At 42.0% G+C, this 12,500-nt stretch overlaps 1 protein-coding gene across 1 annotated transcript in view; it reads left to right on the top strand.

Moving 5' to 3' along the window:
- LOC112225041 (ephrin type-A receptor 3) overlaps positions 1 to 12,500 on the top strand; it is a 145,129-nt gene that overhangs the window by 11,148 nt on the left and 121,481 nt on the right. The window contains 1 exon segment of the mRNA XM_042306433.1: positions 4,740 to 4,804. Coding sequence (XP_042162367.1) covers positions 4,740 to 4,804 — 65 coding nt within the window.

The raw sequence follows: 12,500 nt of genomic DNA on the forward strand, positions 1-12,500 counted from the left end.
CTGCTGAAGAGAAACACCCCCACAACAGGATGCTGCCACCACCGTGCTTTATTGTAGGCATGGTGTTCTTTACTGTAGACATGGTGTTCTTTACTGTAGGCATGGTGTTCTTTACTGTAGACATGGTGTTCTTTACTGTAGGCATGGTGTTCTTTACTGTAGACATGGTGTTCTTTACTGTAGGCATGGTGTTCTTTACTGTAGGCATGGTGTTCTTTATTGTAGGCATGGTGTTCTTTACTGTAGGCATGGTGTTCTTTACTGTAGACATGGTGTTCTTTACTGTAGGCATGGTGTTCTTTACTGTAGGCATGGTGTTCTTTACTGTAGACATGGTGTTCTTTATTGTAGGCATGGTGTTCTTTACTGTAGGCATGGTGTTCTTTACTGTAAACATGGTGTTCTTTACTGTAGGCATGGTGTTCTTTACTGTAGGCATGGTGTTCTTTACTGTAGGCAGGGTGTTCTTTACTGTAGGCATGGTGTTCTTTACTGTAGGCATGGTGTTCTTTACTGTAGGCATGGTGTTCTTTACTGTAGGCATGGTGTTCTTTACTGTAGGCATGGTGTTCTTTACTGTAGGCATGGTGTTCTTTACTGTAGGCATGGTGTTCTTTACTGTAGACATGGTGTTCTTTATTGTAGGCATGGTGTTCTTTACTGTAGGCATGGTGTTCTTTACTGTAGACATGGTGTTCTTTACTGTAGGCATGGTGTTCTTTACTGTAGGCATGGTGTTCTTTACTGTAGGCAGGGTGTTCTTTACTGTAGGCATGGTGTTCTTTACTGTAGGCATGGTGTTCTTTACTGTAGGCATGGTGCTCTTTACTGTAGACATGGTGCTCTTTACTGTTGGTGTTCTTTACTGTAGACATGGTGTTCTTTACTGTAGACATGGTGTTCTTTACTGTAGACATGGTGTTCTTTACTGTAGGCATGGTGTTCTTTACTGTAGGCATGGTGTTCTTTACTGTAGGCAGGGTGTTCTTTACTGTAGGCATGGTGTTCTTTACTGTAGGCATGGTGTTCTTTACTGTAGGCATGGTGTTCTTTACTGTAGGCATGGTGTTCTTTACTGTAGGCATGGTGTTCTTTACTGTAGACATGGTGTTCTTTACTGTAGGCATGGTGTTCTTTACTGTAGACATGGTGTTCTTTACTGTAGACATGGTGTTCTTTACTGTAGACATGGTGTTCTTTACTGTAGGCATGGTGTTCTTTACTGTAGGCATGGTGTTCTTTACTGTAGGCATGGTGTTCTTTACTGTAGGCATGGTGTTCTTTACTGTAGACATGGTGTTCTTTACTGTAGGCATGGTGCTCTTTACTGTAGGCATGGTGTTCTTTACTGTAGGCATGGTGTTCTTTACTGTAGGCAGGGTGTTCTTTACTGTAGGCATGGTGTTCTTTACTGTAGGCATGGTGTTCTTTACTGTAGGCATGGTGTTCTTTACTGTAGACATGGTGTTCTTTAGAGAGACAGGAAACACAGGGATAAATACACTGGCACAGAGAGACAGGAAACACAGGGATAAATACACTGGCACAGAGAGACAGGAAACACAGGGATAAATACACTGGTACAGAGAGACAGGAAACACAGGGATAAATACACTGGTACAGAGAGACAGGAAACACAGGGATAAATACACTGGCACAGAGAGACAGGAAACACAGGGATAAATACACTGGCACAGAGAGACAGGAAACACAGGGATATATACACTGGCACAGAGAGACAGGAAACACAGGGATAAATACACTGGCACAGAGAGACAGGAAACACAGGGATAAATACACTGGCACAGAGAGACAGGAAACACAGGGATAAATACACTGGCACAGAGAGACAGGAAACACAGGGATAAATACACTGGCACAGAGAGACAGGAAACACAGGGATAAATACACTGGTATAGAGAGACAGGAAACACAGGGATAAATACACTGGCACAGAGAGACAGGAAACACAGGGATATATACACTGGCACAGAGAGACAGGAAACACAGGGATAAATACACTGGTATAGAGAGACAGGAAACACAGGGATAAATACACTGGCACAGAGAGACAGGAAACACAGGGATAAATACACTGGCACAGAGAGACAGGAAACACAGGGATAAATACACTGGCACAGAGAGAAAGGAAACACAGGGATAAATACACTGGCACAGAGAGACAGGAAACACAGGGATAAATACACTGGCACAGAGAGACAGGAAACACAGGGATAAATACACTGGCATAGAGAGACAGGAAACACAGGGATAAATACACTGGCACAGAGAGACAGGAAACACAGGGATAAATACACTGGCACAGAGAGACAGGAAACACAGGGATCAATACACTGGCACAGAGAGACAGGAAACACAGGGATAAATACACTGGCACAGAGAGAAAGGAAACACAGGGATAAATACACTGGCACAGAGAGACAGGAAACACAGGGATAAATACACTGGCACAGAGAGACAGGAAACACAGGGATAAATACACTGGCACATAGAGACAGGAAACACAGGGATAAATACACTGGGGAAAATAAGCCACACTGTCACGTCTTCTAGGAGTAGTGGGTTTGGAGTCTTCTAGAAGTAGTGGGTTTGGAGTCAGGCGCAGAGAGCAGAGGGTTCAGACAATCGTATTTTATTCCGGTACAAATGGTTACGCCAAAACACGAGGAGCATAAAACTGACTGGCCCAAACACAGGACCCCAACAGTCTGGAGAAAATAAAATACAAATGCACAAACTAACAGAGGAACAACCCCACACAAACATAGGTGGCCCTAACAGGCTTAAATAGACATAAATCAAGAAACAAACAAGAGACAGGTGCAACCAATAAGACCAAACGAACAGAAAATGAAAAAGAGATCGGTGGCGGCTAGTAGACTGCCGAGTGGGGGAGCCACCTTCGGAGGGAGTCGTGGCACACACCTGGAGGGGATCACAAGGACAGGTGAAACAGATCAGGGTGTGACAGTATTGGGTTTTCACCAGACATATCGTTTTGCGTTAAGGCCAAAAAGTTAAATTTTGGTCTCATCTGACCACAACATCTTTGGCCACTTGGCCTTGGAATCTACAATGTGCTTTCTGCCTAAGCTCAAACGAGACTTGATGTGGCTTTTTTTGAGGAGTGGTGTTTTTCTTGCCACCCTCCCATATAGGCCAGATTCGTGGAATGCTTGTGATATTGTGGTCACATCCACACATTGACCAGTCTTTGCCATAAAGGCCTGAAGCTCCTTCAAAGTCACAATTGGCTTCTTGGTAGTCTCTTCGATCAGTCTCCTTCTTGCCCGGTCATCCAGTTTGGAGGGATGGCCTGATCTATGCAGGGTCTGGGTGGTGCCATACTCCCTTCTACTTCTTAATAATGGTGGTAACTGTGCTCCGAGGGACAAAGCCTTTGAAATATTTTTATATCCATCCTCTGACTTGCGCCTTGCCACAACTTTATCTCATAGATCTTTTCAAAGTACGTTTCTGCCCATAGTCTATTCTTTGCTTTGAATTGCACTACTAATGTCACGATTTCCGCCAAACTTGGTCCCTCTCCTTGTTCGGGCGGTGTTCGGCGGTCCACGTCACCGACCTTCTAGCCATCGCTGATCCATTTTTCATTTTCCATTGGTTTTGTCTTGTCTTCCTTCACACCTGGTTCCAATCCCATCAATGACATGTTGTGTATTTAACCCTCTGTTTCCCCTCATGTCTCAGTGATTGTTTGCTGTATGTTTTGTACAAGTCATGTTCTGGTGTGTGATGGGTTTTGTACAAGTCATGTTCTGGTGTGTGATGGGTTTTGTACAAGTCATGTTCTGGTGTGTGATGGGTTTTGTACAAGTCATGTTCTGGTGTGTGATGGGTTTTGTACAAGTCATGTTCTGGTGTGTGATGGGTTTTGTACAAGTCATGTTCTGGTGTGTGATGGGTTTTGTACAAGTCATGTTCTGGTGTGTGATGGGTTTTGTACAAGTCATGTTCTGGTGTGTGATGGGTTTTGTACAAGTCATGTTCTGGTGTGTGATGGGTTTTGTACAAGTCATGTTCTGGTGTGTGATGGGTTTTGTACAAGTCATGTTCTGGTGTGTGATGGGTTTTGTACAAGTCATGTTCTGGTGTGTGATGGGTTTTGTACAAGTCATGTTCTGGTGTGTGATGGGTTTTGTACCCTTTTATATTATTTTTGTATATTTGTTTTCTTTAGCGTTTATTAAACTGCTCCGTTTATACCAAGTTCACTCTCCTGTGCCTGACTTCCCTGCCACCAGCACGCACCTATTACAACTATGCAGTTGAGTTGTGCATTTCTGAACTAATCAAAGTCACTATAATTGATCACAGATGGAAGCCAATTAGCTTGATTTGTGATCTGGAAGGTGGTTGGTTATACCTCAGCAAGTTTGCAATTACAATTCTAAGGGGGGTGTTCACATACCCAAATAGGGGATTTTACTGTTTTAATTGCAATTAATTTATAGAGTTGAAAAAAAAAATATTTTCACTTGGATGTTGTGGTTTACTGTGTGTAAATAAAGCAGTAAAAAGTCTGATTTGATGTGTTTTCATTTCAGGCTGTAAGTCAACAAAAGGTGAACATTTTGAAAGGGGGGGTGACTTTCTATTCCCACTGTACATAGTGGTGCTAAAGACAAGCTTGCCACAATCAACTGCTTTCCCATAAGACACTCATCCCAGTTTCTTCTTTCTCCTCATCTCTACAGTGAACCTGTTGGACTCCAAAGCCAGCCAGGGGGAGCTGGGATGGATCTCCTACCCATCACATGGGGTGAGTAGTACATACATGTCCCATGGCTTGCACACATATAGTATCTGCACATTCTATGCTCTGTCAGCATTCTGTCCTGTCATCAGATTTCAGTGTTTTAATGGTGCTTAGGACACTTCAAAACAAACAATACAAACACATCTTATTTTCTGTTATCCTATGAGTCAAGTGGGATTAACAATCCTTAAGAGTCTCTTGACGCACCTGTGCGTCAATCTAAGTAACATAATAAATATATCCCAGTTAAAATACATCCGTTTCAGCTAGAGACATCAGGTTTTTTGCATGTCTGCATCTCAATCCACTGCATCCGCCTGTTGGCCTTCCGCGTTTACTGTGGAAGTTGGCAGAGCTACAGCGGTGTTTGTCAGACCAGGAGACATCCCGAAAATTGTTCTTCTCACGAAAACATCTATAACGTCCGAACGGTTTGGCCAATAAATAGATTCTCATGAACACAATGGTGTTCTCCCTTTTACTCTATGACACCTACAAGAGTCACGGGACTCGTCTGGAGCCAGTAACGCCGATGTGCCAACTTCTGTCTGTAGCGTCTGAACCGTTTGAACCAAAACTAATTTGAACCAAAACTAACCAAAACTGAACCGTCTGAACCAAAACTAATGTGATCCCACTATGGAAAGTGGAGACTCACCAACATGTTCTATGACCCCTACAAGTGTCACGGGACTCGCCTGAAGGTAATCTAACAAACTAATGAAAGTATGGAGGTAGTTTTGTGCCAACAAAAATAAGGGTTTAAATATGTGTCCAAAGTATATATTTCCTGAGCTTTCTTATATCTCTTTCTTATATCTCTTTTTTGTGTGTGTTTTGTTGTTGTTGCTTTTTATGAATGTGTTATTCAATGTGTTTCTATGTGTTATAAAAGTAAAGGCCAAATTCTATATTTTATAAAAAAATATACCTAAAGGCATCTTAACATTCACAATCAAATAGCTAAATGATCCATGATATGACCATCTTAAAACTATTCCATATGTTAGCTTAGTACCCCCCCCAAGTGGTATTAACCTACACATGGGTTAAGTAGGTGATAGACTCACCACATGGGTGGGATGGGAAGACAGATTGCATTTCTTCATTTTGTTAAAGAAGAGAAGGGTCAGTTTATAATATGGTTTGAATTATTGCAACAGCACATGTTAATAAAACCCAGGTAACTTAGTATCTCAACACATCAATCAAAACAACACACGTTAATAAAACCCAGGTAACTTAGTATCTCAACACAGCAATCAAAACAACACACGTTAATAAAACCCAGGTAACTTAGTATCTCAACACATCAATCAAAACAACACACGTTAATAAAACCCAGGTAACTTAGTATCTCAACACATCAATCAAAACAACACACGTTAATAAAACCCAGGTAACTTAGTATCTCAACACATCAATCAAAACAACACGTTAATAAAACCCAGGTAACTTAGTATCTCAACACATCAATCAAAACAACACACGTTAATAAAACCCAGGTAACTTAGTATCTCAACACATCAATCAAAACAACACACGTTAATAAAACCCAGGTAACTTAGTATCTCAACACATCAATCAAAACAACACACGTTAATAAAACCCAGGTAACTTAGTATCTCAACACATCAATCAAAACAACACACGTTAATAAAACCCAGGTAACTTAGTATCTCAACACATCAATCAAAACAACACGTTAATAAAACCCAGGTAACTTAGTATCTCAACACATCAATCAAAACAACACACGTTAATAAAACCCAGGTAACTTAGTATCTCAACACATCAATCAAAACAACACACGTTAATAAAACCCAGGTAACTTAGTATCTCAACACATCAATCAAAACAACACACGTTAATAAAACCCAGGTAACTTAGTATCTCAACACAGCAATCAAAACAACACATTAATAAAACCCAGGTAACTTAGTATCTCAACACATCAATCAAAACAACACACGTTAATAAAACCCAGGTAACTTAGTATCTCAACACATCAATCAAAACAACACATTAATAAAACCCAGGTAACTTAGTATCTCAACACATCAATCAAAACAACACATTAATAAAACCCAGGTAACTTAGTATCTCAACACATCAATCAAAACAACACATTAATAAAACCCAGGTAACTTAGTATCTCAACACATCAATCAAAACAACACACATTAATAAAACCCAGGTAACTTAGTATCTCAACACAGCAATCAAAACAACACACGTTAATAAAACCCAGGTAACTTAGTATCTCAACACAGCAATCAAAACAACACATTAATAAAACCCAGGTAACTTAGTATCTCAACACATCAATCAAAACAACACATTAATAAAACCCAGGTAACTTAGTATCTCAACACAGCAATCAAAACAACACACATTAATAAAACCCAGGTAACTTAGTATCTCAACACAGCAATCAAAACAACACACATTAATAAAACCCAGGTAACTTAGTATCTCAACACATCAATCAAAACAACACATTAATAAAACCCAGGTAACTTAGTATCTCAACACATCAATCAAAACAACACACATTAATAAAACCCAGGTAACTTAGTATCTCAACACAGCAATCAAAACAACACATTAATAAAACCCAGGTAACTTAGTATCTCAACACATCAATCAAAACAACACACGTTAATAAAACCCAGGTAACTTAGTATCTCAACACAGCAATCAAAACAACACATTAATAAAACCCAGGTAACTTAGTATCTCAACACAGCAATCAAAACAACACATTAATAAAACCCAGGTAACTTAGTATCTCAACACAGCAATCAAAACAACACACATTAATAAAACCCAGGTAACTTAGTATCTCAACACAGCAATCAAAACAACACACATTAATAAAACCCAGGTAACTTAGTATCTCAACACAGCAATCAAAACAACACACGTTAATAAAACCCAGGTAACTTAGTATCTCAACACAGCAATCAAAACAACACACGTTAATAAAACCCAGGTAACTTAGTATCTCAACACATCAATCAAAACAACACATTAATAAAACCCAGGTAACTTAGTATCTCAACACATCAATCAAAACAACACATTAATAAAACCCAGGTAACTTAGTATCTCAACACATCAATCAAAACAACACACGTTAATAAAACCCAGGTAACTTAGTATCTCAACACATCAATCAAAACAACACCAAACAGCATGACTTCCTTCCCTTCCCTAATCCACCTACATCCTCCTGTGGCTCTACCTCTGCCATAGTCTGTGTGTGTGTGTGTGGTTGTGGTTGTGGGTGTGGGTATGTGTGTGTAGTATGCATGTCTGTGTGGTTCTGTGTTTATTTGTCTACCAGTTGCACTACTGGCCTTGCAGTCTCCAGCAGCCAATCCCTCCTCTGAACGTTAAGTGTTAGAGTTACTGGCTGGCTGAGCTGAAGTTAATCCACTCATTCCTTCCATAGAGCTGCCAGCCTTGGTTTCCCCCAGCCATATATTAACTACCAGCACTAGAAAACTTAGAGGTTACTTTATAAGGTTGAACCAAACACACTTACCGAACAGTGACTTTCAATGTCTCATGTTTATTTAGGCCCAGGTTTGAGGCCCAGTTTGTGTAATTGACATGACCTTTGAGAGTGGGAACTCCTCTATGTAAAGTTAGACAGATTCAGAACCGTTTTAAAAGGCAGAGAATGGGTTTGATTATCATATGGTACACTGAATATTATGAGGAAACCAATGTCTTACTGAAAAGAGGTTGGTAGGAGCGAGAAAGAGTGCTGATCAAGTCCTCAAGGTGAATCATGGATATTTACTCACGTCATTGGCTGATGGGGGCAGATAAGCATTTTGCCGTGAGAGCCAGACCCTCTGAAATGATTTCTGATAATGCAGTGGCATAGAGGCCACACACACACACACACACACACGTTGACAGTGACGGATGGGCCCCTGGTCTTCTGCCGCTGTAAGCAAAGTGCTACCCGGTGTTACAAAATGCTTCAGTGTTACAGTAGAAACAGGACCCTAACCGCACTGTGCACACCTGTGTCATTCTGACTCACAGTCATAGCCCTGGGGTGTGGGTAATGGTCACTAATGTCCAGTGCACCCCTTGACTTTTTCCACATTTTGTTACATTACAGCCTTATTCTAAAATAGAGTAAATCGTTTTTTTCTCTTCAATCTACACACAATACTCCATAATGACGACGTAAAAACAGGTTATTAGATTTTCTTTTGCTAATTTATTATACAAAAAATGGAAATATCACATTTACATAAGTATTCAGACCCTTTACTCAGTACTTTGTTGAAGCACCTTTGGCAGCGATTACAGCGATTACAGTCTTCTTGGGTATGACCCTAAAATCTTAGCACACCTGTATATGTGGAGTATCTCTCATTCTTCTCTGCAGATACTCTCAAGCTCTGGCAGGTTGTATGGGGAGGGTTGCTGCAGCTATTTGTAGGTCTTGGCTGTGCTTAGGGTTGTTGTCCTGAGCGCTCTGAAGCAGGTTTTCATCAAGGATCCCTCTGTACGTTGCTTTGTTCATCTTTCCGTCGATCCTGACTAGTCTCCCAGTCCCCGCCACTGAAAACCATCCCCACAGCATGATGCTGCCACCACCATGCTTCACCTTAGGGATGGTGCCAGGTTTCCTCCAGACGTGACGCTTAGCATTCAGGCCAAAGATTTCAATGTTGGTTTCATCAGACCAGAGAATCTTGTTTCTCACGGTCTGAGAAGTCCTTTAGGTGCCCTTTGGCAAACTCCAAGTGGGCTGTCATGTGCCTTTTATTGAGGAGTGGCCACTTTACCATAACATCTTGATTGGTGGAGTGCTACAGAGACGGTTGTCCCTTCTGGAAGGTTCTCCCATCTTCACAGAGGAACTCTGGAGCTCTGTCAGAGTGACTATTGGGTTCTTGGTCATCTCCCTGAGGCCTTTCTTCCCCGACTGCTCATATTTGGCCGGGCGGCCAGCTCTAGGAAGAGTCTTGGTGGTTCCAAACTTCTTCCATTTAAGATTGATGAGATAAAAAAAAAAAAAACAATTGAATACATTTTAAAATAAATCTGTAACATAACAACTTGTGGTAAAAATCAAGAGGTCTGAATACTTCCCGAATACACTGTAGATTAAGAGTTTATGACACGTTGTTAGGATGTGTCATAAACTCACGTTTCACATCTTTGAAAGAATAAATCCCTAGCAATTTACCCCCACCAATTTACAGATATATTCCACATTGTCTGAGGAACCAGAAGAACTCATCTCCAACTGCATATGTGGAATAATGAGAAACTCTACATGGTGCTGGGAGCCTGAGGTCTGGCCCTACACACACTATGCTCTCCTGGCATCGCCTCATCCAATCCCAGAGAGACACACTACATTACTGCCCTCCAGTCCAGAGCTTAATGGCACAGCTCTTTTGGCCAGCGTCCACCACTCCTCAGTCTCCACGTATTGTAATATCCAAACTCATTTAGTCACCATAGCACCATATTTCCCCCAAATACATACTGACTGACTGACAGAGAGGTCCCCAGCTGCACTGGGAGAGAAGAGAAAGCCCATCCATAAACGAGAGATTAGCACATGGTGGGGCTTGGAGAGAGGCTGCTATAGTGGGGGACTATAGAGGGGATATAAAGGGGTTTGGAGGGGGGGTGTAGAGTGTGTTATGGTTTCTCTCTGGTCAAAGCTGTGATGAAAAGCTTCTGACTGATGTGGTGCAGTTGTCACGGCGACCCGGAGCAGGAAACTTAAGCTGCTCTCCGCTCTGCTCTTCTCTTTGGTGACGACCACCAGGCTGTGGGAATGGAGAAAAAGAGAGAGAAAGAAATAAAGAAAGAGAGAGGGGTTTTCCACCTCTCTCCTGATGATTTGTGTCTCAATCTAACAGCTGAAACCGACTCATTATTGGACACTAGTCAGATCAATGGCGGTTCAGGTTTCACCACTTTGACCTTCCGTGTTGGGTCACAGCCATCAATATCAGCCGTCAAACTCCATTTAGTTTCTAAACCCTTGAATACATGTATTGGAACTATAAAAATACAAATGGTGCACAAAATAGTGTTCAGGAACCAGCGTTGATATCATTTATCACACAAAAACAAGGAAACAACCAAATTTGTTGTAAATGTGTCTAAATCTGCCATTTGACTGAAGCTATCCCTCAGTCCTTTGAAGTGCCCTGTGCAGACTGCTGATTGGTCAGTTTGTCAGAGAGTCTGATGTGGTCGTTAGGTGGACCAGCCTCAGTGTCTCAGGTTCCCCCCGGTTTTACTGCTGCAGCCTGTTCTACCTACAGCACAGATCACAGAGCCCTTATCCTCCTCCCAGCCAGGGGCAAGTTCACACACTGACCTCCCTATGACCCCCCCACAGCTGTGACCTGGGGTCAGAAGTCAGGGGTAGTCATATGAGTGTGTAGCCCAAACCGTTCGGACGCTACAGATGTGTTCATGAGAAGACTGATTTTCGGGATGTCTCCTGGTCTGACAAACACAGCTGTAGCTCTGCCACCTTCCACCACAGATGTGGATGGCTGACAAACACAGCTATAGCTCTGCCACCTTCCACCACAGATGTGGATGGCAAACACAGCTGTAGCTCTGCCACCTTCCACCACAGATGTCTCCTGGCCTGACAAACACAGCTATAGCTCTGCCACCTTCCACCACAGATGTGGATGGCTGACAAACACAGCTGTAGCTCTGCCACCTTCCACCACAGATGTGGATGGCTGACAAACACAGCTGTAGCTCTGCCACCTTCCACCACAGATGTCTCCTGGCCTGACAAACACAGCTATAGCTCTGCCACCTTCCACCACAGATGTCTCCTGGCTTGACTAACACCGCTGTAGCTCTGCCACCTTCCACCACAGATGTGGATGGCTGACAAACACAGCTGTAGCTCTGCCACCTTCCACCACAGATGTGGATGGCTGACAAACACAGCTATAGCTCTGCCACCTTCCACCACAGATGTGGATGGATGACATTGACCAGTGCGGTGGATTGAGACGATGCCCATGCAACATACAGATATCTCTAGCTGAAACAGATATCTCTAGCTGAAACAGATATCTCTAGCTGAAACAGATATCTCTAGCTGAAACAGATATCTCTAGCTGAAACAGATGGATTTTGATGCGATTTTTTTTTATTTTGTATTATTATGCTAAAACGATTTTTTCGCATGGACATCTACTCTAGGGGCTTTTAACCAAGGCCCCAGGACCAGTTGAAGCAAAATAGCCCCATGACATCAGAGATCCACCACCATATTTTACAGTAGGTTCATTTCTGCTGATTCGTTCTCATTTCGACTCTAAACACACAACTCGTGTGCGTGGCCAAAGAGCTTTATTTTCATGTTATCCAATAAATGTAAACGCCTGGAGTTTGCTTAACTGCATTGGTACATGGATTGGAACAGGTGTTTTGGTCAGATGATATGAATATAGAGCTCTTTGGCCACGCACACCATGTAAAATATGGTGGTGTATCGTGATATTAATTTGTCTCAAAATCTACGTGTTTAAATGGTCAACTCAGTCTCCAGACTTTAAACCCAATGAAAACCTGTGGTTTGATTTAAAGAGGGCAGTTAATAAGCACAGCCTAAGGAATGTCCAAATATCTAGAAGCCTTCTGTATGGAGGAATGGTCTAAGATCCCTCCC

The sequence above is a fragment of the Oncorhynchus tshawytscha genome, linkage group LG26 (genome assembly GCF_018296145.1).
Source record: "Oncorhynchus tshawytscha isolate Ot180627B linkage group LG26, Otsh_v2.0, whole genome shotgun sequence".
In the NCBI taxonomy this organism is placed as follows: domain Eukaryota; kingdom Metazoa; phylum Chordata; class Actinopteri; order Salmoniformes; family Salmonidae; genus Oncorhynchus; species Oncorhynchus tshawytscha.